The sequence below is a fragment of the Molothrus ater genome, chromosome 19 (genome assembly GCF_012460135.2).
Source record: "Molothrus ater isolate BHLD 08-10-18 breed brown headed cowbird chromosome 19, BPBGC_Mater_1.1, whole genome shotgun sequence".
Classification (NCBI taxonomy): Eukaryota; Metazoa; Chordata; class Aves; order Passeriformes; family Icteridae; genus Molothrus; species Molothrus ater.
The window spans coordinates 7,786,034-7,813,152 of NC_050496.2; the positions used below are offsets into that span (position 1 = coordinate 7,786,034).

Below are 27,119 nucleotides of genomic sequence, written 5' to 3' on the forward strand. Positions count from 1 at the left end.
AAAAAAAAAAAAAAAGAGGCTTCCAAGCTGTAAGCATCATCATTGATGAAATACTAATATTAAAGTGCTTATCTGTACTTAAAAGCAGTGCATATAATGTTATGGAAATAAATTATGCCAGTGCAGCCAAATCAAGGCTAATAAAAGATATAACAGAAAAAAAATTCAGAATAACCAGAAAAAAGAAAACAAGACCAAAAAAAACCCCTTTGCTGTTTTACCTTTCACTGTGGTTTTGTTGTTTTGTTTGGTTTTAGTGTTAATGTTGGGGTGTCAATACAAGTGCTGTCTGATGAGCCTTGAAAACATTCTCTAAACCCTGTTTCTCTGGCCAGGATTGCCTTGGGTTTACAAGAAATACTTTAAAGGAGACAAGAGAGGAGTTTTTTGGTGCATAATATAATTAAAATGTATCGCCTCCATGAACACAAGACATAAAAACGCCTTGCAAATGGGAAGCAGAACAAATGTCTGCATGTAATGTAAATTACACAAAAGTGTAGAAAAGTAGCACTCAGTAGTTTGCCAACAAGGCATCAGAAAAGATTTAGCTGGGAAGGACCTGCAGCAATTAGACCGTGCATCTGTGTGCCTCCAGCAACAGAAATGATTATTAGCTCGAACAAACAGGTATTTGTCTAGCATATCCCACTGCTTCTGTGGGCCAGCTATTGCTATCCTTAATTATCTTTGCCACTAGATACCTTTTCCTTTGGCTTAAATCCTCCTCACTGTGGTTAAAGCCTGTTACTACCTGTCTTGACCCCACTACTTCCTCTTAGTGGCAGCATTTAAAATATTTGAAGACCATGTAGCATCTCCACCCTGTTTACTGTTCCCCCAAATGAATGACACCAGTTTGGTGAATTTTTCTCTACACCACATCTCTCCTGGCCACTTCCTTACCTTTGCACTTCTCTGACTTCTCTCCAATTCATCAAAGTTATATTGAGTTCTGTACTTAAGAGCTTCCTGCAGGAGACAAAAATGGAATAACCTTGTTTGCTTTAATATGAACTCGCACCATGTCCCAAATGGTGCTTCCTTTCCCCAGTAGCTCCATGTTACTGGTTCCTGTGAAGTTTGGATTTTCTTCTACTCCCAGAACCGAAGGCATTTGGGTGTGCCCACTTCCCTCTGGGCAGCTGATAATCCACATCTTGAATACAAGACTTTGTTGTTGTCTTTATCCAGCTGCACCCTCTTTATTTCAGACATTTGATCCAGTCAGTCAAGCCCTTACAAAATTCTAATCTTGTTTTTCAAAAGCATTTCAAAGAAAGGTCCTTTTACCAATGGGTTTTAAATCCTGAATTATCCCCAAACTCCCCTTCCTTGGGCTAAACCCACGTTTTGTTGAGTGTGAGTGAGGAATGACATTCTTTTCCACCTAACTGGCCTTACTTGGGGGTGTTGTTCCAGGGCCCAGGAACTAGACCCTGCTTATTTAATTTGGTGTCTGAGTATCAGAACATTACGGTAATTATGGACAAGCAGAGAAGCTAGATAAAAGCTGACACTAATAAGGACAGAATAATTTTAGACCTTGATCAAATCAGAAAATACATTTAAATATCAGTTATGAACAAGTTGCATGCTGATTTATTGGTGATTGAATATGCATGTTAATCCTCATGTTTCACAGCAAGGAAAAACACCATTCAGTGTCTAAAGCTTGTATTTCAAGACAGTTCTTTAATGTGACCTAGATTTCAGAACTCTGTTGTTGCTGCTAGAAAAGCAAATTATTCTCTCTCCATTCACTTACCTTTAATGAGAAAAGATGAGTCAGCTTTTGAATAGGCACTGCCTGTCCTGACTTTCAAATCAAAACATTTTAATAATGAAAAACAAGTGATATAATAATATCTTAAAATACAGATGACCTAACAAGATTAGTGCAGTCTCATTAGGATAATTTCCAGCATTTTTAATCTCTGAAAAAAAAACTTCATTAAAAGTCTACGGACTTGTTTCATTCAGACTGTGACCCCTCTATGAAAAAATTAGTTGACTTTGTACCTCTTCCCATACAAGTTGTATTTGCTCTTGGTAACTATGGAGGCTGAAATCAAAACTCTCCAGATTCAACAATTTTACTGGATGGTAAATACTTCCTAAACTGTCTCTCTATTAATTTCTGTTGACATAATGCTTAGAATTTTGATATATTAATCCTTCATTATAGCATGGTGTTTTGACATAAGGGAGGAAACAAACTGAAATTCTGTGGCACGGAAATGCAAATTGTTCCCAAGTTGGAGAAAATACCCAGGGGAGGCATGAATTGGTCTCTGCCCCAGATCAGTGTCTGCAAGCCAGAAAATACCCTGGTGAGACAGGAATTTATCCTTGAGGGGTCAGTCCCAGATCCAAGTCTGACATCCTCCCGTTTGCACTGGCAGGGACAGCTCAGATTCAGCCAGCTGGTTGTGGGCAGAGGTGGATACCCCAGTTCTCCCTGTGGGTCTGGGTGTCAGCGAGCACCTGTGCCATCATTTAAGGTGACCAAAACCAAAGTGACCATTGCAGTGGAGCTGATCCAAAGCACTGTGTGTGCTTTTGGCAGGCAGTGCTGAGCTCATTTTCTTTGAGCATCCTGAGAGATCTGGATTCATGCTGACAAGGGGAAGGGGGATGAGCAGCATTCCCTTTGTTGGGAATCAGTGTGTGCTGAAGCTGTCAGGGCTCATCTTGTCTCAGAGGGCTCGTAGGCTTTGCTGTCAGCTCCTGCAGTTGTCACATTTTTTCACTTCTCCTCAGTAGGTAGGAGTGAGAAGCTGAGGGCCAGCAGAGTTCCTCAGACATATACGGCACACAAGTGTGTTCATTTAAATGGAAAGAAGTACAAGGAAAGTTGATTGCCAAGAATGAGAGAGGAAGCTTTTTTACAAGTGTGTTTTAAGGAGAATTTGCTAGAGGAAAACATAATTACTTAGTGCTTATAAAGGAGACCTAAAAGAGGTACAAAATGGATGTATGGCTCACACTAGATGTGTTACCTCATGGCATGAGGCATATGGATCATTAACTGGGAGTTAAGGAGGGAGATTTTTGCCTTGCATTAGTGATTGCTGTGGGTATTGTTTTTGGTAACAGAAATTTTCTTTTCACTGTAAATTTTACCTTTATACTTCAGGTAAAGTTCAGTATGCTAAATGGAGGCATTTTGTGATTTTTTTCCCCCTTTGGATTTGTAACAAAAAAGGAAATCCATCTTAGATTTTAAGAACTTTTAACATTATTTCTAAAATGTTTAAAATTATTTCTAAAAACCCTTCTTTTACCTATGTGTAGCTGAAGGCTTTTTTATATCAGGCTAAAAGGATGTCTTGAGTTGATGTATTCTTACAATCCTTGCTTCAAAAGGAAAAAATATTACTTTGGTCAGTCCTTGCTGTGAGATGAGCTGAGCAGAGAGTGGTTCTGTCTCTCAATTGTAGGTGGTTCGTGCCAACCCCTTCTCCAGTTTAATTTCATCATCAGTGCAAAAAAAGTGAGATATTACTTAGCAAGAAAGGCATATCATGTAATACTATTGCTTTTTAAATCTCAGACAAATTCTGCTCAATTCCAATTTTAGGCAGTCATTTTAATTTGTTACCAATGAATGCTTTCTAATTAAACTTGCATTTAACGATCACATGCGTCAGTGAGCAATGGGAGCTGACAGTGATGGAAGGGGGTGGGTAGCACAATAGATACTGACAAGAGAAGTTGATCCAGTAAGGGAAGGAGATGGGTGAATTCCAGAACAGAGGAATCAAGGGAGCAAGAAAAGAAGGAAACTGGGGAAAAAGAAATTATTTCTTGGGACATACAGTGAAGTATTCCAGGCTATTCCTAATTACCTGGTTCTGGTGGTGAATTGCCCTGTGTGCAGAGCCTTGAATTTCTGCAATAAGAATGGGTTATTCCAGGTTCTTTTTAATAATCTGAAAGTGGCTTGTACCAATTCAGAACAAGAATGTTCCCCAGAGAGTACTTCCATGAATTTAACTTTTTTTAGCCTATATTGCATTGGTGTAAAATTCCCCAGTGCAGGACTGTTTCCCTAATTTAAGAATTAATTATGTGTTCCCTGTGTTCTCTTCAGCAGTTAGAGATTCATAGGTATAAACAAAATTAATTTCAATTTAATTTATGCAAATATTCCTCAAAAATTACTTTGTAACTTGCAGTGTGTTCAGTCAGCATGGAAGCAATAATGCATTCTTGACTCATCCCAAGTGGACAGCATCATGTTAACAGTCAATAGTGGGAAACTGCAAAAAAAAAGCTTGCAATTAATTCATAGAAAGGAATATTTTTTTAAAAAACTAGAAGGGGCTGAGAAAAATGTAATGGGGAACATGTGTTTACCATTTTTCAGCCTTAGCAGGGAGCAGTACCAGCCCTGTGATCCTCGGGTACTGCATTTCTCTCACTGTGTCACTAATCGAGACTTGGCTGTAGAAGCCTTTAACGTTAAAATAAAACAAAACATCTTTAACTTGGCAAACAAACAGATGGGAGCCACTGGAGGATATGGAACACTGCTATAATTTCTTTTTCTTTGCAGCCTTTTCTGTGAAAGAGGTGGATTTCTGCATTCTGCAGTTTTCTGATTTTTCTGTGTCGCCTCCACCTTATCAACAGATTCTTGACCACAGTAAGCCAAATAATTTGGAGTGGTTGATCACTGCATCGTTTTGTATTTTCACTGGATAGCCAGTAGCATTTTAGAAAGAAGCAGTGTCGGTGAAAATTACAAAAATCAGCATCAAATAATCAGTATGTTAAATGCATTTTTAAAAGCAAATAGTAAGAGCCAGTGGATTATACAAAATCCAGTGTTTGGTCAGAAGAAGCTGGTCTGAAATCCCTCCCAGCTTCCACTATCCCTCACTTTTGAAGGTTTATGCTCTCCTGAGCTAATGCATTAACAAATATATTGCACCCATGACTGAAATGTTATAATACTGCGGGACAAGCAGCTTCATGGTATCTTGGCCTCCTCAAAATCCTTTTTTGAACATCTGACCGTCAAATGTGTGATGTGGAAAGACTTTGGAAGCCAGTTGATTAGAAGCATATTGAAATAAGCTTGTTTTTTTTGATCCAAGTTGCTAAAGAATTACTTTTTTTCCAAGAGGTAATTATTTTGTATTATTCTGACTACTACTAACCTCCTGCACAGATTAAAACGAGCATCACTTCCCCTGTTTGCTTCTTATCTTGTTAAGCACCTAAGAGTTTTGTGAAAGTAGATAATTAGTCTCTCTGAAAAATATGTACTTTGGGGTTTTTTTTGTGTTGTATTTCCAATATTCAGCTTCTGAAAAGGTACAATTTTAAAGGTAATTCTTTATCCTTCTTAAAGATACAGCACGAACCTCATTGCTCAGGTGACTGTAGCTCTCACTCATTTCTGAAGAACTTCAAATTGAGCAGAGTTTCTTCTGACTTTGGATTTCCTTCCTTGTTAGGTAGGAGGGGAAAATGTCTGTAGTAATGTCTAACCACATGTGCTGTTTGAGGTCATTCTTTTATTTCCTTAAATTTTAGTCGGTTGACTGGTCATTGTTCATAAATTGCAATTGCTCTTGTATTCAAACTGTTTCTAATTAACTGTACCAAGCTTTTCACAGACAAGTATTAGAATAGAAGAAAGACATTTATAACAGTATGTCATTTCAGAATTACCAAAAGATCTAAAAGTTGTTCATGTAATCCTTCAGCATGAAACACAAGCTATTTAATAACTCCTCCTAAAATTTAAGTTGCAATTGTTTTAATCCAAGATTAATGAGTTTGCCAACATAGATGGGTCAATAAGTTATGATTAATAAGTAGTGGAAAAACACAAGCCCATCTTTCACCATGCCCTGAATGTCCAAAGTAAGACAAATACTATTCCTGAAGCCTGGTTTCTAGGAACAGACTGAAGGGACACAAGCCAATCTGCCAACCATAGTCCAAATCAGCAGAAGTTTCAGTTGCTACTATTTCCCAGATGTCTCTACTAGAAGACTACTGAGTCATCTTTGTTTTATTAGGTGACCAAAAACAAAAGAAAAAACCAATTTGTTTAAAATGGAATTTGATATGTGAAAAAAAGGAATGGATTGTCCCCTCAGCAGAGTATTATTTATGAAAGGAAACATATTTGGTTTTGGGAAGAGCACTTGAAATGATCTAAAGTGACACACAAGCAAATGCCAGAAGTGCATATTCACTGCTGAAAGCTGTTTTCCTGAACCTGAGTGTTCATGATTTAATTCACAAAAAAGCAGGAATATTACTGATTAAAAGCAGCTTATATTATTGATAGCCTCAAAAAATAAAAGTCCATTTTGTGCCTGCACCCTTCTGAACACTCAAGGGTGGTTATTTCTCTGCCAATTTTTGCTTTAGTTGTGTCAAATTCCATAAGTCACAGAGAGGAGTTCCTCTGCTCTCTCACACCATGATACCTCTTGTGTCATCTCTGGGATATTCCCATATTCCAGTAGCACTCAGGAGACTAAAATCAGGCAACTTAAAACCAACAAATCACACCTTCAACTTTCCATCCTCTTTGCATTGCTTAAATAGCTCAGAAGAGAAGAGCCAAAGGCACTGGGGATCTTAATTAACAACTTTGCCTTTATTATTGAACCCACTGGAGGAAGGTTTAAATGTTGAGAAGAGCTGAAATTGATGGCTATTGAAAAGAGATCAGAATTCAGAACCACATTTATCAAGTGACAGAGAAAACTGGTTTTAATGTCCTTTAGCAAATCTTCTGTATCAGAAACCCTTTTAGCAGGTAATTCCTGTTTCTTAAAAAAACCCATCATTTTTGAGACTCGATACTAAATACAAATAAATTATCAGGAGATAAATAAAGGCTATGAGCTGGCCCATAATCTAGTATGTAAACAAGACACATACAACTGAAAAAGTCATAAAAGGATATGTAACAAAGACATCCTTGTTTCTTTCTTGATCAAAGAATGGTTCATTGTGATACATATGAACCATTACAATATGTGTACAATGTGGCTTTAGCATTGCAGGTAGATACCACATCCCTTAAACTCAGTCTGGAATTAATATTCCAGATGCTGACTGTTTACCTATAACAGGAAGGGAATCACAGCCAGAGACCCTTTTAATGGTGGATAACAGAGGTGTGAACAATGCTGGAAATCAGTTTGTGTTTCACAGGAAGAGTACTTGGGGAGATCAGCACCTGTGGGAGGCAGCTGTCCCCAAGCTCTCCTTCCAGGTTTATCAGTGCTGTTTGGTGCCTGCTGTAATGGAAGGAGGGTTTTAAACTCTGGCCCCAAAGCCAAAAGAAAGCACTTAAAGACATACTTATCTAGAAGCATCTAAATAGGGCAAATCTAGATAGAATCCTAGTGCACAGTGCATTCATTTTAGATATTCTTACTCTAGGCTCTAAATATCTCATTTCCTTTGAGTAATTTTGTCAAAAATTAAGCAAAATAGAGCATTTATGGACTGCAGTATTTTGATGTCAGGATTGCAGTGGTTGACTCAACTGAATGTTCTGCTGTTGTATCTGCTTTAGTACTTTCATCTGCTGATCTCCACATATCTTTTGCTTTAATAATTTTTAATAATACTAGATTATTTAGGGGGGGAGAAAAAATCACCCAACTACATTATTGCAGTTTCTAGGTTTGATAACTGCCCAGGAGAATGAGGCTTTTCCCCTAATACCTGTATTTCCCCCTTTTTCCTTTAGAGATATGAGGGATCATGCCATGTGTGGTGTTATTGAGGGAGAGCACACACATTCTCTCTTGGGAGCTGCAGGCAAATTCTTCCATGTCTGTCACTTCCTACAGGTTTATAATTCAGGCTGATGCTCAGCTCTTTTTTTTTCCGGGACCCACAGTGTCAGTGCTGGTGCAGGTTTTGTCCTGTCAAGCCAAGGAGGTGATAAAGATCGATGAGCTCCACACTTATCGGGGATCAGGAAGGTTCTGTTTGCCCGAGGGCTTCATTTCCTCTCAGCTTTATATAACTCCAGAGCAGTGGTTATCCCAGCTGGCAGCTCAGGGAAGGAGGAGCAGTCCCCAGGGACCCTGCCCGGCTGCAGCAGTGCTGGGACACAAACAACGGCAACCGGTTCTTTGGCTGTGTTTGTCACAGAGAATTACAGACATTTCTTTGGCATTAACCCTAATTAAATGCACATACTCAGAACAAAATGCTGGTAGGTTATTGTGTATTTTGACTAAAGTGCTCTCTCTCAGGAGACTGCTCTTCCTTTTGCATGCACAATTGCTTTTGCAATTTTACCTTTTCTTTACCTTGCAGAAGGTAAATAGTCACAAGTATCTGAATAGCAAGAAGCCCTCTATTTTCTGCTGAAATGAACTAGTTTTTAAATACTGTAACTCTGTGATTTCTTAAGATGATCTATGCCGACAACTGAAGCCAAATATATTATTTATGAAGATTCATCAAGGAGACTGTAGCAGTTCACACTAGAGATTATAAATATGCAGGAAATCTGAGATTGCTGGAGTTTATGTAGGCTAAATCTTGTATATTTCAGACTGTTTTTCTTGCTTTGTCTGCTCCTTTACCTCTCATTTACTCCAGGTGAGAGCTTAGCAGCCTTTCAAAGCAAGTCCTGGGACAAACAACAAATTTGACCCTGGAGGGTGTGAAAAAATAAAGCAGGAGGAAGTAGATCAACTTATGAATGATTCATGGAGACAGTGAGCTTGGAGGAAGTGGAGATGGTGTCTGGGGAAATACGATGCAAAATATGAGAGCTTCCTAGCTACCAGGGGAAATACAAGAAATAGAAGTACAAATCTGAAAGGGAAGGAAAGTAATAAAGAGAACAGCACTAAAAACCTAGTGGAGAGCAAGTAAAAAATTTGGAAAATAAAAGCATTAAAAAACCTATAGATGTAGGTGGAGTGTGGAAGCATACAAAGAATGGATAGGATACACAGTCTAATGTATACAAAGTCAAAAAGGCAAATAAAGCATTGGAGATATTTCCAGAGTTCCATTTCTAGGTGACAAATGTATTCAGTGTATTTGAAAAGTGAAGTCTTCAGTGGGTAAGGGAAGAGTACAGAACATCAGTTATTGCTATCTATGTACAGTTCTTCATTTAGAAGAGGAAAAAAGGCCATAATTTTAATCAAATCACCAGTGGAAAAAAGTGCAATTATCACTGATAAATGAAACAGGTGATGTAGGGGATCTGTGTGAGTACAGAGCAGATCCTGGGCTTTCACTCCTAATTGAGCAAATCTGTTGTCATTTATTTGGACTGTGTGCTTCATGGAGGAAAAAGGAAAGGCCAGGGCAGATGGAAGCAATTGAGGGATGAATCCCATAGCCATTTAAATAATCAGAAAATTCCCATGCTGAATAAAGGTCCCATCTTTCATGGGAGAGGAAGGAAGAACCAGTGAGCATGTCTAGCATATTTATAGTTTAAACATCCTTTTCTTCTTCCCTTCATAATGGAGTCAGAGCCTGAGAGCTGCTACGCAGCAGCTACTTTGTGTTTAAAGGGAAGTAGCTGTGGATTGTTCTCTTTGAAAGGTAGTGGGTAGTGTGTTCTGAGGAACAGATTGTATAGATCTGTTCTAACTGAAAATGGGAAAAAGCTTGATAAAGTGACTAATGGGGGTAAAACTGATAGGGAAAAAAAATTTAATCCAATGGGTTTTTTCTTTTCCAAGCTGTACTGACTGATCACAGTGCTGTTCTAGTTCCCACTTCTCAAGTTCCCTTCCTGAGTTCTGGAGTTTTGGTTCCTTGTTGCTCCTCACTGGGTGCCTACAGGTGTAATTCCTTCCCAGGAGGTTTGTACCAGCTCCAGTGTGCCCAATCCTGATTCAGTGGCTGTAATGAGCTCTGTTTATACTGGAGAACTGAAGTTACCCCTCTCCAGACTTTTAAGAAGAACCACGCTAGGGACAAAGGTGTGACAACAGAAGAAAGTCAGCCTTTTAAAAAAGAAATTTAAAAAAATAAACATGTGCACTTAGGGCAGTCCTTGGGAGGAGGCAGCTTTCAAAGCTCAGATGGTGCGTGCAGTCCAGCACATTTTCCAAATAAAAGTTTTAAACCAAAAGCAGGCTCACAGATGGTTCTAATGAGCTGGTCTTTGAGATACACTGGGACTTGAACAAAAATAGTTTAACTCCTAAGACACTAAAATTTCGAGATGAGTTTCAGGCAAAACAATTAAAGAACAATTTATATTGCATATTTAAATTTTATATATATTTCTAGTCTCAAAAAAACAGTTTTTCAGGACCTCGCACTTGCCATTATGTACTTTACAGTACAGTATCACAAAAGCAGGATCATTTTGACACAGGGACTGATGCTTCTTTCTCCAGCACTTTTCAGACCTTACAAAGAGTTAGTTTTGAACAAATAGTTATTAAAAACATAAAGATTTGCTAGGACAATTTAATTTTTAAAGGAATATAGAATAGTACCCTACTAGAAGTATTACTCATCATTCTAGTAATAGAAGTATCATCAAATGATACTTATCAAAAAGTATCATCTGTTAATAAATCATCAAAGCTAGTAGCTTTGTGGCACAGCAAGTATTTGTTAAACTGTATTGTTTATATTATTATCTGTTACAAAAATAGGAATTGATTTATAAACTTTTTATATTGTTTGAAATGACAGCATTGTAACTTACAGTATCTCAAAACTATGTTCTCTGTTTCACTTGAGTTTTGAGAGGCTTCTTATTTCTTTATCTCCTCTTAGGTCTGCCTTATGGATGGGAAGAAGCTTACACAGCTGATGGAATCAAATATTTTATCAAGTGAGTAGTTCTGGGGAAAACGGGTCAGAGTTGAAATAGAAACACATCAAACTAAACATATTTTCAGTCCTAGAATTAATGGAAACATTTATTGCACCGTATGCTGTTTTTTCTAGAATATAGTGAAGATTAATTTATATGATAGGGTTTTTTTAATTATTCCTCTTAAAGACTGAAAGAAATGGTGAAAAATATAATTCACCTCCATTCCATATATATAATTATCTAGTTAATAATAAGTTATTCTAGCTGCTGAAATTTCCACCATATTTAATTCTTATAGGTGCCAGAAACACAGTTTTGCAGGTGGAAACACAGTTCTGCAGTCTCCTAAAAGAGAGGAAGGGCAGCAAATAAATTATTTTATCCCAAACTCTTTCAAAAGTCACGTAAATAACACTGAACTTGATGCATTAACTGGCAAAGAAAAGCAGGGTTTTTTTCCTCTTTTTCAAGCACACTGCTCAGTTGTCCTTGCCTCACCCCGTGCTGCCTCGAGCAAGATGTATTAAAGCAGACATGTTTTTTTCTGCAGAGGTTTCCACACTGTATATGATCCTGCATTCCAGCTCTAATCAAAGGGTGCCTTTTATTTTCAGACAGATGTAGGTTACTACATGAGATTTATACAAAAAAAAACCAAAAAGTAGAAAAATAGCTTATGAAATGAAAGTGAATTAAAAGCCAATTTCATAGCAATGGAAATATATACAAGAGAAACTATTAAAATAGAGCACTGTTCCCTTGGGCTCTCTGTTCATGCAGAGAGCCATGATAGGACAGCTGGGAAGTTAAGGTGGATGCTGGACTCTTTTCTGGGTAATACTATGGGTTTGTATCTGTGTGACTGGAAACTGAGCTTGAAGATGGTATTATCAATAAAAGCAAATAAAATTTAGAACTGAAGAAATGACACATTCTTGAAGCATCCCCCCTGGGTCCCCCATGGGATTTTTTTTGTTTGTTTTTTCCTGTGTTTGTCATAGTTATGTATCTCAATATCTCAGCAGAAAGCTGGATTTGCTAGGTATGTGCAGACAGGTCTTTCTGAGCTGCACTTGGATGCTGAACCATTACAGATGTGACAAGCAGATGCTTATTAGCAGCAGCAGAATCTCAGCTACTCTAGGTGCTGCAAGCCTAATTTGCAGAAAGCATCAAATGTTTTGCATCTTATTTTATCCTTGTTGCAACTACGGATTGGAACTCAGGAGTTCACCTGAAAAAGCTTTTTCAGGACTTTTTGTAGATCTCACTGTTAGTGACTCTCTTCATTTGCTTCTGGTGACAGTGCCCAGGTTTTCCATTGCTGTTGCCTTCTGTAATCTGTCCTAAAAAATTCTGCCTGTCAGTCTTTGTGAGGAAGAAAAACAAAGAAAATTTATCCATTTAATGGCAGAGAAGGGTGGGAAATCACCCTTCATGACCACTGGCTAAAAACTTCTCTGAGTGGAGTCACCACACTGAAGTAGTGTTAGAGTTCTCAATGCAGCTCATTAGAATGGAATTAACTGAGCATTTCAATAACACATTGCAGTAATTAATATTATTTTTAACTATTTCCTTGTTTTGCTTTCATCACTGTTTCCAAATGCCTTTGCAGAGTGTAAGCCAGGCTGTTTGCATGCCAGGCAATCCATACCTCTTACTACACTGTGTAATGTATATGAAATCAGCTGTCAACTGTTTGGAGCAAGGAGCACGGCTTGCACAGTCCCTTGTTTCTAATCTCCAAATGGTGGAGATTTCAGGGTGAAAACCAACACTGAAAAGATCCTTTTTCTAGAAGGAACTTAGCTTGAGGGGCCATTTTATCAGCTGATCCTTTCCAGTAGGATTTAATCTTAATTGTTTAAATGGGGATTATCAGAATAGTTGATACTTCACAGCCCTGGTACTAATGCTGTAACCTTCTTGTTCTCTTTGGCTGTGAATGTCAATCCTTTTATTCTACTTTAGAATCCTTTCATTCATTTTTAGCCCAGCCAAGGCTATGAGGGGCTTAAGAGTATTTCAAGACTAGCCCACTTCCTGTATACACATATACAATCAAATATTATTTTAATTAGCAGTTGCCTTCAGTTCCAACATGCTTTATTGGGCCATCAAGTAGCTGAGTCCATAAATCTATACATTATAAATCTAATGCAGTAAACACCCCAGAAAGGAATCTTAATAGCACATAAGCTTGAGACAGCTTGCTGTAAAATTTCCATAAATATCTCTGAAGGGGTGTAGCAATATGAGGTGCATGAGAAATCAGAGTTTAAAAGAAGCAAACCAGCTGGCTTGTGTTACACACTAAAGTGAAACCCACTTATGTGAATAATTGACATGAATAAAACATTTACATCGGGCTGAGCAGCTCCCTGTACCTACCAGGGAAAGCTGAATCTTGTCCATGAATCTTGACTTCAGGAAAACTTTTGAATTCACCACTTTTATCCAGCAAATCATTTCAGCTTCAGTAAATTATTTTCAGTCAACCAGATTGTCAGGACTAGTCAGTGCTGCAAGTGTGAGAAACCAACCACCCTTTAGACTTCTAAAACTGACCTGAGCCTGGGTTGGGCATTAAGCTCATTTTTACAGCTTTACTATGGAATAGCAAACTGGGATGGAAGCCTCTCTGAGTTAAAGCTCAGTGTGCACTAGGAAAAATGCTAGTTCAAGTGTCTTACTAAAATGAAATAAATTAACAGTTATCAAAGGACAAAAATTCCAACAGTAGATAGGGATCAGCTTCACTGCAAATGTAACTTCCCTCCTTCCAGGCAGTAAAGGTGGAATTTGGGCCCATATATGTTTTAAGATAACTTGTTTTACTTTAAAATAACAGATAGGACGATCACTGTTGTGTTTTTATGTAGCAATACCACCAGTCATTCACACATGGCACCAGATTCATGCCCCATCAAGAGAAACAAGGCACTGGTGCCTGTTTCCTCACCAACTTACATTTGGAATCTCAATCCTTTTTATACTGGCTGGGTATCCCATTCCAACGTTTAGTTGTTCTCACAGTGAAGAATATTTTGTTAACCTAGACAAAATTTCCCCTGAAGCAACTTGTGCTCATTGCTTCTTGTCTGTGCCCAACATCTTTGTGAGAAGAGTGGGCTGAACACACCCAGTTCCTTCAACATTTCTTCATGTGCCAAGTTCTCCGACCCTCTCATCACCTTGGTCACCCTCTTCTGGATCCTCACCCATTTTCCTATTCTCTGTCTTGAACTTGGAGGATCAGTGCATTGAAGAGACCCCACAAAATAAGGTTAAAAGGTTCATTAATTAATTTTACTATGAGGTGTTTGATGAAGGCATTTTTTAAGTTACTGATTTTCTAATAGACATTTCTGTCCCATACAGACATTTAATCTGTAAGTCCCAGAAACACAAAGGGGCTAAAGTATCACCTACACCCAGATGAGTGTAAGAGCACTTACAGCCAGGTGGGAGGCATGAGGATGGGAAAAGTTTTGTAAAGAGGGGAAAGGCCATCTTATTCACTTTTGAAGTTTTCATGTGGCTGGTTTTGCCCAGACTTAGTTCAGATGTTAAATGAGTTTACAAAGTGTTGTAACCAACCACCACTAGAACAAAATCTCACTTTTGCTGTATGCTCCAGCACTAAAATCCAGCAGTGCAAACAGTGTCTATTCATTCTGCCACTGAACTGATTTTGTGAATTAGGAATTTCTGGGTTTGATTTTCAAATGGGAGAAAGAGTCTGTGCAGAACTGCCCTCTCAGGGAGGCACCATTATGCTAATTAATGATTTCATCCTGATAGTCTAAAATCACACAAGAACAGCTATGTCCCCCCCATAGCTGGGACACATTCATTTTTCCCCAGAAAACCCATTCTAGTTAATCTCTTCCATCCTCCCACTGTGTTCACCTTTAACATATGGCAGCTCTGTATCATAAGGCTGGCACCTAAAATTAGGCAGGCCCTTGCTATGCTCCCTCCTACTCCCACCCACTCCTTGCATATGTATGTAGTTTGTAAGGACCAGCTGTGAATTTTGCCCCTGTAAACACTGTTTCTCTAGCATTTTAATAGGACTAGATTTCAAATATTCTACATTAACAGCTATTTTCCTCAAGAATGCTTATCTTAAATTTTCACAAAAGACAAGTAGAAGTTCAAATACTTTAAATCAAATATTTTAAAACTTTTGAGATCTTTCCCCTTAGATATATTAGGGCCTGTGATGTTTTCTATCTTACATCAAAGGGGAAACAGTAATGCTTTGTTTAGGGTTATCTTTCAGCAATTTATCTAAAAATCAGAAGTTTCCCATTGAGACATTGTGTACTTCAGGTGCTCCATTGGAAGGTGGAGAATTTGCTCCAGGTTAAGTAGAAGCCTAAAGTCAATACTTAGAAAATACAGATTAATAAAAACCACAAATGATGTGTTCCAGTCGATTTTAAAATCATGCCTAACAAATCAGGTTTCTACTTGGAAAGTAGACACATTGTATTTAGATACTATAAAAGTTTATTTTGTTTGGTCTTGCTTGGGAAAGAGATACCATTCAGTTTACTGAAAAGTGGGCATTCATAGAAACTGTTTATCATTTTAGCTGAGCTAAGAATAGCAGAGCATGTGTGATAGATGAAGAACTTCTGTAGTATAAACATTGATGTTTTGCAGCATTAGAGTTAAAGGTATCATCATAAAAGGAAATAAATCACAATTGATTTTACTTACTGCATGGTAAGTTGAAAATATAAATTGGTTCTTTTTCTAAATGTTCTCTGCACATTTCTGCTCCTTTATAAATGAAGGATGGCAGCCCGAACACACTGAGGTGTGTTCATTTCTGAATACTCTGGTGTATTACAATATCCTGGTTATCTGCAGGTTATCTCTAGCAAGGGTTGTGGCCCTCACTAGAAGAAATCAGTTAAATTCAAATCATAGCAGACCTTATGTAGAAGTAAATTTCTCTGTGTTCCACTTAGTTTTCAGTCAGTTCAAAGTAGCAAACTAAGAAAACTCATGATCTGCCATACTGATTTCAGCATGGAATTGAAATTCCCCTGGACTGAATCCAGTGCCAGCTCTGTTCCCAGCTCCTTGTAAAGCAGTAGGCAAGTTACTTGCACCAAAATTAGCAGTTATCAAGTCATCATTGTAGGTGTCCCCATCTTAACTCTGATGTTTTGTGGGTAGGGATGGGTAATTTGAGGCATGCTGTGGTGGTTCCACCAAGTTCAAAGAAAGCTGCAGTTACTTTGCATCTCTTAAAATTTGGACTTTTCCAGTTTTACATTTCATTAAAAAACAGGTTGTTTTTGAAAATAATTCCTTTTACCTGTCATACTTAAATTCTCCTGAATGAAAATAAATAGTTATATAGTCACAAGAAGTGGCAAGTATTTAAATAGAACTGGCTGAGCACTAACCAAGTGCTATCTGCTATTCTTGCTGTTTAAAGTACAGGGACCCAGAGCTGTGTCCATCCATCAGCTCAGCATCAGTTCACACACCTTCTGAAGAAGCCGTGTGAATCTGGCTAGTCCTGACATGTTTCTCTTAGATTTTTGGAATTCAGTTTCTCTGATTCTCACTGAAATCATTTTGCATGACTGTAAGTAAAATAATCTCAGATGTAGAACTAGGAAACTTGGCATTGGATTTTATGATAACATGAGCTTGTAATACAAGAATGTTAAGACCTTAAGCTGCTTTTGGTTGGGCAATCTTTTTTTTCCTGGGAGGTTGTTTGTTTTTTTAATATCAAGAACCAAAATGGAGAAACATTCTTTCAGCTTCTGGCCTGTCACAGAAGGCATCTGTTAAAATTTCTTTTGTGAGAAAACACAAGAAAGTGAAATTCTTTTGCTCCCTGGGTTTTGGGAGGGCCGTCAGAAGCAGATCAAAGCACACAGCAAGGTTTTTTAGGATGTGCTTCATCTGGAGCAAAGTCACTGCTCCAGGTTCATGTCAGTTTAGTGCACAAGAAGTTTAAACAAAAGCCTTGAACGTGCTCTGATGCATTTGCAAATACACAGCACTGGAATTCTTATGCAGCTCACTCAGACACAGGACTGTGAGTAACTGCACACATTGAACCTGCACTGCCAGAGGAACAGCACTTGGCTGATACTGGGGGAGACAGATTTCAGGTAGTGCTTTCAAGCTGAGAAGTGCCTGGGATGTCTCTCAAACCTTAGTTCTGATTCAGCCTTGGCTCAGATTCTGCTGTTGTTACTGATTTTATTTTAGTTCAGGCAATTTGTTTATTGTTGACAGTTTTTAATGATGCAGCACACACTGTTTGGCTGGATAAATCTTCTTCCTAGTGATTACTGCCCTCTGAAATGGCTCATAGATTTTTCTGAGTAGACAAGGGTTTAATTGGTTTAATCAAGGAATAAATAGCAAGACTGTCTTCTGGGGTTTCACTTTATATCCCTCAGTCTTTAATTAATACTCAAGCAAAATCTGCAGTCTCGGAGGGAAATACAAGAAACATTTATGTTGCCTCAGGACACAGCTCCATGAGGTGACAAGTGCTCTTGATCTTATTACACCAGTAAAATTAAGGTCACTGACATGTTCCAGGACCTGCCCAGCATCTCCTGGGGTACTATTAGAGGTTGCATGTTCCTTTTGTAAGAGGGTACAGGCTTAAATGAATTTTAACAAAAAAGGAAAAAGAAAAAATGAATGTTTCCTTTCAGATAATCCTATCTTGATAAATGCAGTGCAAAAACCCTTCTCAAGCTGCCTTTAGGACTCGTGTCTGGTATCTGTCATCCTTAGATGCTCTCAGGATTGATTGATTGATTGATAATACTTGCATCAATGTCACTCAGTTGTTTTATTTTGCTCTACTTGCTTACCTGCTAAATTAAAATGCTTTAGTTACAGCTCAGAATAAGTTATTCCTGGCAGATCCTCCCAGCATTTGCTCTTCAAAATAGCAAGAGTTTTCCAGTGCTTGACAGCATTTAGTGTCTGCTTTCCAACCCCTGGCCTTTCCAAAGGGGATTCCAGCCACGACAGACACCTTGGCTGGCCTGGCTCTGCAGGTGTGTGCTGCCTCCAAGAGCTGAAGAAACAAAATATGAATATACCAGGTTTAAATTCATAAGGGACAACAGCAAAGTGTTAAAAGCACTGGCTCTGGAAAGCTGAGAAATAGTTTAAGTGCATTCCTAAAATGTGTGAGGTGCAGCACCAGCAGTTCCATATTATATTTAATAGAATAATAGAGTGATTTAGAAGCAGGTAGAGATTTGAGGGCAACAGAATTGACCCACTTCCAGCATTTTGGCCATCCTATCTACCAAATATTGCTGTATTCAACTAAACTCCACAGCCATGTGAGGGAGCCTGGCTGTAACCACAGGCCAGCTATTGCCTTGATCCCATGGACTGCCTTCAGGAGCAGCAACTCCCTGGAACTCCTGCTCCATTGTGACCTGCTCTAATAGGGAAGGGTGATTCTCTTTCCCTGCCAGGATGTGAAGGTCCTTAAGATGCTGCTGCAAGCTGGGACAGCTCCACTATAGTGCAGGACCTATGTTTGATTATATATTTTCTAATTATACAACATTTCCAAATATGCCCAAGGAATTCTGATCATGGCTTAAGAGAGTTGCTTTAGAGAAGCATTAGAATAAGAGCTGAGAGCCTTCTCTGAGGTGTGAAATTTGGGGCAGTGGGTTTGAAAGGGATAAAAGATCCTTGCAAAGCAAAGGGGAGGGCTGTCCCAAGCACCAGGGGAGCAGGAACAGAAGGGCCTGAAAACAAAAGCCAAAGGCAGTAATTCCAGCAAATCTTGTGTGGAGTCCAGCACAGAGTGACACAGAGCCTTTGCTAGAGCAGGCAGGGAGGATGGAAGAGCCTCTGCATGAAGGATTAAGTTTCAGGATCTTCATTCAGAGGCATTGTTCTTTATTTTCCTGTAGTTCTGGCCCTCATTAGCCTCCAAGCCAGCAGTGCTCAGGGCCTGCATGCCAGTGGGTAAGGAGGGAGTGAGGAGTTGGTGTTCTCTGGCAGATGGCACACACTCCTTCCACAGCAACTCCAGCCCTTCCCACTGGGAGATGCATGCAAGTGTGAAAACTACCAAAGCACCATGTGGAATAGATTTCTGGGTAGTGTAGAGCACGCCCCCTTAAACCCATTGCATCTACATCTAGCAGTGCTGTTTGCTTCATTTTTTAATGGTTATTGCAGTAGCAACAGTGAAGCACCAAAGGGTGAAGCTCTCAGGGTGTGCAGTATCCCTGGCTCTCAGCAGCACTGGGGGCCACCAGGCCTTTGCAGAGGTTTTGGGCAGAGATCAGGAACAGCTTCATCAAGCATCAATATTCTTCAGCTGAGCACCCTTGTATGTTAAAGGGCTAGTGAAGATTGGGAAATCAAAAAGCAAAGGCAGATTAAAAGTTTAGTGAAATTACTACTATGGATTACATGGATTTAGTTTATGGGGTATGCTCATTACGGAGGAAAACATGGGGTTTGTGTTGTTTCACATGAGCAGAGTTTCACTTTCATCTTCCATGCTGCTCAGTTTGGTAGAGAAGAACAGGGCTCATCTGAGGCCAGAATTTGGCATTTTAAGTTCAGATACAGCTAAATCCTTTTTGGTCCCTAATGAGTAATGGTCCCTATTCATTAGGAGAGTTTGACTGAGTAATTGCTTAAGGTGGCATCTCCTCTCCTGAACTGCTCCCAAACAAACGGATCTTGCACAAGGTGGCTCCTTTTAAAGCTCAGGAACCCTGGTGCAGTTGAAATATTGAGCCAGGTGTTGTGAATGTCACCCCATGTCAAAAGGGGGGAAAAAAAACAACTTCCAATAATGCATGTTAGGTTTGTAGGGCAACATCCTGCACTGAGACCCACAGCATGGGGGTGTCTGCAAGACTTCACAGTTCCCTGTTAGGCTCCAGATTTTGGCCCTGGCTGGAAAGCACAATTTAAGGTGAAAAAGATGTCTTGATAATGCTTAGAATCTTTAAAAAAATGTGCAGATATTTTTCCCACTAGCTTTTCTCTGAATTTTTGAGTTATTCTTTTCTTAAAAGATTGTCTGAGGTTGTAGTTTTAAAAGAAATAATTTTCCATGTGAAGAAGGAAGAGCCATAAGGAGAGTAATTATAATGGCATTTGAAATAATCCACTACTATTTCTTTGCCAAAACATCCCTCTGTTCTCATGTTTTGTTTTCCCAAGCTCTGAAATTTGTCCTGCAGTTTGCTAATGTTAAAAAGACAGCCTAATCTACTGACATATTTCCAGATCAAATGTTTCTGTTTTCTAGCAATAAATTTGGCTGCCCTCCGATAGCAGTGATTTGTTTGAAAACCTGCAAATCTTTAAATGTTGCTAATTGCTCTGAAAATGTTAAATTAGACTTTTGAACAGGAATATTTGCAAATGGAAAATGTTGTACATTTAAACTTTCTAATGCTGGCTTTCCAAATATTCCTTTAATATTCAAATCAGTTGCATCAGTTAAACAAAACCTAGAGGTAGATTTGGACTCCCTCTCACTTTTTATTGCTGGCCCTAACACACAAATCAGAGAGGATGTATTTCTAATACAAGAATGTTCTCCAAACCAGTAAATCTGGGATTATCTCTTCGGACTGATTATGTCAAAGCTCTTTAGTCACAGCACTTTTGGAGAGCTAAAAATAAACAGCAGCAGGGTTTATACATTTATTCTCTACCTAAATAATCTGCACGTATTGTGTGTGTCTGTCTACAATGTGAGACATGGTATCTGGACTTAATGTTTATTTATAAGAGCTCTTTTCCTAGGAAGGATTTTGGCAAAGGGTTTAAACCAAACTGTCTTAAGAGAATTGCCCATAGGATAAAGTCCAGAGCAAGTTGAAGGGAGCTGGGTTCAAACCAGAAGTGTTTGCAGCAGCAGCTTGACAAGAGCAAAACTTGGCCTCCATTTCTTGAAAATGAATGAAAATGGGTTCTTTTCTTTCTTACCAGTGATGAAACAATCTTATGCTATCAAATACAGAGAAAGGTAACCCAGATTTCAGTGCCACAGTTTTGCACTGTTAAAGATCTGGAGAATTTTATGCATTTAATTTGTGTGAGAGCAAACTGAAGTTCTTAAAGCAGTACCAGGAAGTTGGGCATGCTGTCATTTGCCTCCTGGCCCTGGAGAGAGTAGGAGAAGAATCTTCTGAAGAAGAAACACTTTACAAAGAATTTTTAGTTGGATATGTCAAAGATCTGTGGGTGCCTTTCCATGTAACTCTTTACTCCTGTGCAGTCTCTCCCATTTCACAGGGTTGATGCTGCATGCTCAGGAGAAAATGGAGCCAGGGCTTCAGGTACACGGCAGGTCAGGGCATGCTACACGAGGAAGTAAAATGGGGAAAAGAAAAATATTCTAAAATCATTTTGCTCTTATTTAAATTCAGCAATGGATTGCTCAGAAATGGTTTGATAAAAGTAGGCAATATAAACACTTAAAATAGTGCTGGAGGCAATAAGTCTTGCATTGGCAGAGGTAGAATGGATGGAATCCAGTTCATTCAGCACCTGTAATTCTGCAGGTATTGGAAGAAGTTCTGTGTGTTATACCAATAAATCACATGCTGGGACTTCAGTTTGGAGCACATCTCCACTACTGAGCCTTATTGACTGAATATTTTAATTGGGAAACAAGGCATTTCCTGACTTTATAGACAACATTGCAGAAATATGCAGCAAAGATATTTTTCTGAGTATATTTACAAATGTAAATATATTCATAATATAAATATGAATGCATACATTTCCCTGTGTTGTAGGATAATGGGAACAGTGTTCTTGGTTGCACAGACTTTATTACCAAGTCTCTCATAAAACATTGTAAAACAACTCTTTTCATGTTCATGTTGGCTGTCACCTGACTTTCCAAAGGTAAACATTGGAAATGTTTGGCAAGTTGCTCTTATTCCTAGTAAAAAAAGTACATTTGATTTCTTAGAATGAAAGAATTACTGTCCTTAAGAGTGATCATTGTCTGCTGCAGTGTATTTTCTGTAGGAACGTGTTTTTCATTTTTCCTTTTGTTTTAACTCCTGTGAAACTGATCCTACAACCCCAGTAATGCATATTTTGTAACAAAAGAAGGAATAGAATGCATCCAGTCCTGCTCCCACCAAAAGAGCACTTCTGAACTGGTTTTACACATAACTTGAGCTTTGGGATTTGATTTTTGGTTTTTCTTTTTCTTAATGTATGAGAATAGAGAGTATGGCCTTTATCTTTGTCTTCCTTGTGTGGTCCTTGCTCAGGCATTGCCTCAGTTGAGGTAGTGCCTGAATTCACAGGTTACCTGTTCAGAGCAGGGATTTACATGAGGATTATATTTACCTTTTGGTGAACAGTATCATCCTCATCACACCCAACTGATTCTAAGCTCAGTGCACTCAGCTGAAAGGTGTGAATGGTATGATCATGGTGATGAGAACAGTGACCTCAAACCCATCACTCAGTGTAGTGGAACATTGACTTGAATTCCTGCTTCAATATATCTGTTCCTGTAATCAGTTATTCATGGGAGTGTTCTCACTTGAAAAGGTAAATCCAGAGTAGTTCTTCAAATTTAATTAAACCAATGCACCTGGAAAGTGAGTACAGACCTGGGGTTTAGGGACACTGTTAGGACATGGGAGAAGAGCCATTTGTCCTTCATGGCATTTATTATACCTACAATACTTTTCAGCTTGTTCTTGTAGTGAACTTATATTACAAAATTAATCTTTGCACTGACTTTACTATAAAAGCTGTGAATTTATTAGCAAGATTTATTTTCCAAGTGAAAAGAAGCTATTTCCTTTCCCAAGAACACATTATTCCAGAAGGGAGAAGAGGCAGTGTGTTGCCCACACACAGTATGGCTCACATGCACACACCACTCACAAGGTGTGCAGTGTTCTCACCACAGACTCCAAACCTGTCCATGTGTCTGTCCTTACTGAGCCCTGCTTGGGCTCTTTCCATTCACACAGAAGCTTTGCAGAGACTATAAAGCAGCTTAGCCTGCATGTCAAGTGTAGGGTTTAAACCTTAAAAATCAGCACTGATGCCCTTTTATTGTGTGTGTAAAGGCTGTGGGAGCACAGCCTTAAAAAAAAAAAAAAAAAAAAACAACTTTTTTTTTTCTTTTTTTTATTCTTTCTGCAAGGGGAATTAGTTAAGGATGCTAGAATAGTAATCATGGAGTTGTTTGGGTAGAAATGATCTTAAATAGCCCCTCATTCCAACCTTACTGCCATGGACAGGGGCACCTTCCATTATCCCAGATTGCTGCAAGCCCCATCCAGCCTGGCCCTGGACTCTTCCAGGGTTCATGTTCTAAAGAGCTGAGTGTGTTTCTACAATGGAATTCCATATTTGCTCAACTTCCTCTTGGCCACCCTGCCTCCCTCAGGCTGTAACCAGTGAGATAGCCATGGTAATATCCTGCTGTGTTAATTGTCTGCAGCTCCAATAATTAACAAGAAATGTCAGCAGTCTGTGTCAGGAGTCTCATACAAAAGCATTCTCTTTATTGCAATGGGAATTGGAACCTCCAGTCCAGGTTCTGGCTCTCTGCAGACTCCACATTTTGTTTTTAAAAATCTTGCCGTTAGGAAGAAAAAGACAATTCTGTGTTTGAAGGTGTCATAATGATTGTTACAACTCCAGACTCCACCTGGAATTCCTTGTTTTGGGATGGGGAAGCCTCTTTGGGGTTGCTGATAGCATTTCTTGTTGGTTTTTAGCCACGTGACACAGACCACGTCCTGGATCCACCCCGTCACGAGCGCTCTGAGCTTGCTTTGCTCCGAGGAGGAGGAGGATGGGATCAGAGACCTTCCCGGGCCCAAGAGCTGAGGACAGCTGTGGACAGAGAGTAGTTGGTCTGGTTTTAGTCCCTTAGTGAGCAGATGCACAGGTTTTAATCTACCTACTTTCTAGTGTGATGTAGTAGTACCTGGTGACATTTCTCCTCATCAAGCTGGAGGAAGTTCTGCTGGTTTTGAGATGGGTTTGTTGATGTGTGCTACAAAGGATGCAGGTGCCACAGGAGTCCTTAATCTGCCCCATTTTGGTGTGCCAGGGATCAGTCTCACCTTAGGGCCCAGTCCCATCTTTTCATGATTTCCCCACGGACCCATCATTTCCCTGACCTGAAGCAGAATTTTCCAGGTCAGCTGAAATTTTCACAGCTCTGAGCAACATGAGATTTAAGGTGAGACCACTGGTGGTAGATTCCAGCTGATGGTTGACTGAGAGATGCAAAGTGAGGTGGGGTTTTTGAACCAAAGTTAGTGAGAATAATGGGGATAATTCAACTGAAAACTCTTATTTCTGTGGGAAAAATGTTCAGATAAGTTTTGCTACTAGAAATTTAGTGATTTATTATGAATATTGGAGCCCTGATGACTTTTTATACAAATACTTACTAAGATTGGTTGTTGAGATTTAGAAAATGTGTCTTTGATAAGTTGTCAAGTAAAAAGAAAGTTTTCATAGAGGACATCATACTCTGACAACAATATGAGGCAATATGAAATTTATTCTACTTTTGTATTCTGCTAAACCAATACAGACACACATCAAATACTTCAGTGGAAGCTGTGAAGTTTCAAGTACAATGAAACCTGTGAAACCACCTCCAGGATCAGCAGAAATCAGTCACCTCCTCAGAACTGGTCTTTTAAGTAGAACAAAATCATTTTGTACACATCAGTGATGCTTTAAAGAGGATAAAGAAAATGATGGGGGGGTGCAAGTTAATGAACAGGTTTCTGTGTACCTCAATAGCACAGGATATTTTAAATCTCATTATTCGCAGCACAATGTCTGATGTCAGCTTTGTCAAATGTATGATTCTGTGCTACATTTTTCTGGAGGCTCTTTATATGTGTGTTGTGTATATAATTGTGGGTGTTAGTAATGAATGAGACAGACCTGAACCTGCAGAAGCACTGATGGATATGCCAAATCTCTATCTCTGCTTCAGTCCAGGAGGGAGAAGAGGATTGTGGCAGTGTGAGGAGGGCACAGGCTGCAGTCACATTTTTTGAGTCTGTCTTCAGCAGGTGTGGCATTGGAGTTAAGAATCCTTGTCCTCTGAGGAATGAATATCAAAACCAGACTCACTCTCAGTTCTGGTGCCTTGACCATGCTCTCTGTCCTCAGCAGTGCAGAGCTGTGCCAGGTCAGGCTCCCTGGAACAGTTGATCCTTTTGAACCAAAATAATTCACCTTTTTTTGAAATCCAAGTCAGGCCTCTGAATAGCAGCCCAGTAATCTCCTGCACTTGGCCAGAGAGCTGGAGAGCACATCACCAAATGTTCTTCCTGAAGCTCACAAAAGAGGCCTTTACAGGCTTTGCAGGAAATAGATGTCAGGGTATATTGAATAAGCAAATAGGAAAAATTTGTTTTGTACTTTCAACTAGGTCAGACCCAAATTATCTGTGAATCTACACAGGTGGTGTGGATTAGGGAAAAAAAGCTTGCTCAGCAGACCTACAGTAACTTACATTTCTAAGAAAACTTCTCCTAGCAATAACACATGAATGGTTTAGCCATATTTGCTCCAGTGGCTCCTGCATGCTCCACAGCCTCCTTTGTGCTCCCAGAGAGCTCAGGCCAAAGGGACAGAGCATGTGCTTCAGTTTCAGGCTTGGACACTCCAGAATCATTTTTATTTAAATCCCTTTTCTCAGAATGGCACAGACTCATGACCTACAGAAGATATGTCATCTGAATTCCTTGTGGTATTTGCTGTAGTAGTCACTTGGATGCTTTATGACAGCACTTTGTGTTCATCCTTCAGTGATACCCAGCCTGCACACAGATTCCAGCTCCCCAGTCCTGCTCAGGAGAGGTTTGAGCCACCACTGCCTCTTGCAGCCTCGTGGCTGTGTCAGCCAGCTGGGTGCCCAAAGGGGAGCAGCTCTTTAGGGATGGGGAGTGTGGCTCAGGCAGGCTCTGCAGAGCAGGGGCTCCATGGAGAGCAGCTCAGAGCTGTCCTGCTGGATCAGCTGCAGGGGCACAGCTCTGCACGTGCTGCCCTTGCTGGGTGCAGCCTGCTGTGCACGGGGACAATCTGCCTGCTCCTCTCACTGCCACCTCCCACAGACCCCAGTGTGGCACAAACCTGCAGCCTCTTCCTCTCTCTCTCTTACAAACTTGCCTAGAAATTAAAGATGTTAGAAATAGATCTCTGCATCTCTTCAGCTGCTCCAGTGAGCATTTCCCTCCTCAGATAATGCACCAGTTCACATTCTCTGGGGTTGAGAATACATTTTCTTACCTACGATCTCCAAATGTTCCAATCTATTTTTGTACACTGGTATACTTGTTTCCTAGGTTATTTCTCTTGATCTCCCCTTATCTCTTCCTTTATGTGAAATAGTTTTGTGAAAATTATTTTGCTTAAGCTGAACTGTGTATATTGAGAAAATGGTTCTAGCATAACTTGGAACAGAATTTGTAAAGAGCAGTTGTCAACATATGCAACACTGTAAACGGCAAATTTTCATTTTTATTCCTGAATTTAAAAAATTAATTGGAAAAGATACTAAAGTGCATGTGATAGCCTTTAAATTAATAAAACTACACCTTTATATTGTAATGAATCTGTTCCACATAACATTCTCCATCTGTTGAAAAGCCTCTTGTAACAGACTGCTTTAGGAATGGTTTGTTTCATTTCTGACACTCAGGAGGTGCCTGTGCCACTGAGGTAAGGAAAGGAAAATCCTTTTAGAAAAATATTTGTGGTTGTGGAACAGGCTGGGCTGTGCAGGGTTGACTGTGTGCAAGACTCTCCAGGAGCTCAGGAAATGCTGCTCTGGCTTGCCTTGTGAAATGTTTCATTTTCTGGAAACTGATGGGATTCTTAACCCTCAGCTCAAGACACACAGGACTCCAAACCAAACTCCAAAATTCAGTGGCCTTTTTGCAAGTGCTCTTCTGAGTGACTTTGATGTGGCTCTATTTTAAGTCAGCAGCAGAAATTAAAGTCAGCTCAGGAGCCTTTGTTGAGTTGTGTGCTCCTGGTCCTTGTGTGTTCCCAACACTCTCCACTCCAAAGAGCCTGCAGGGAGTGAGCCCAGTCACACCAGTTCAGACTGGCACCTGTCAGGCCAGGCACTGGGGCCAGCTTTGCAGAGATGTTTAGCAGCTTAAACGTGTTCGTGGAGTTAATGGGAATTAGGCACCTAACCTACTTAGATGCTGCTATAAATGCTGCTAGGCATGTTTAGATACCTAAATACCTTAGTAAATCTTTCCCCTGGCTGCTTGCAGTG

At 39.5% G+C, this 27,119-nt stretch overlaps 1 protein-coding gene across 1 annotated transcript in view; it reads left to right on the top strand.

Annotated features, from left to right (window-relative positions):
* Window positions 1-26,440, top strand: part of STXBP4 (syntaxin binding protein 4) — a 66,870-nt gene extending 40,430 nt beyond the window's left edge. The window contains exons 22-23 of the mRNA XM_036394295.1: window positions 10,762-10,819; window positions 23,575-26,440. Coding sequence (XP_036250188.1) covers window positions 10,762-10,819; window positions 23,575-23,686 — 170 coding nt within the window. The 3' untranslated portion in view covers window positions 23,687-26,440. The remainder of the gene's footprint in view (window positions 1-10,761; window positions 10,820-23,574) is intronic.
* Window positions 26,441-27,119: the final 679 nt, after the last annotated feature.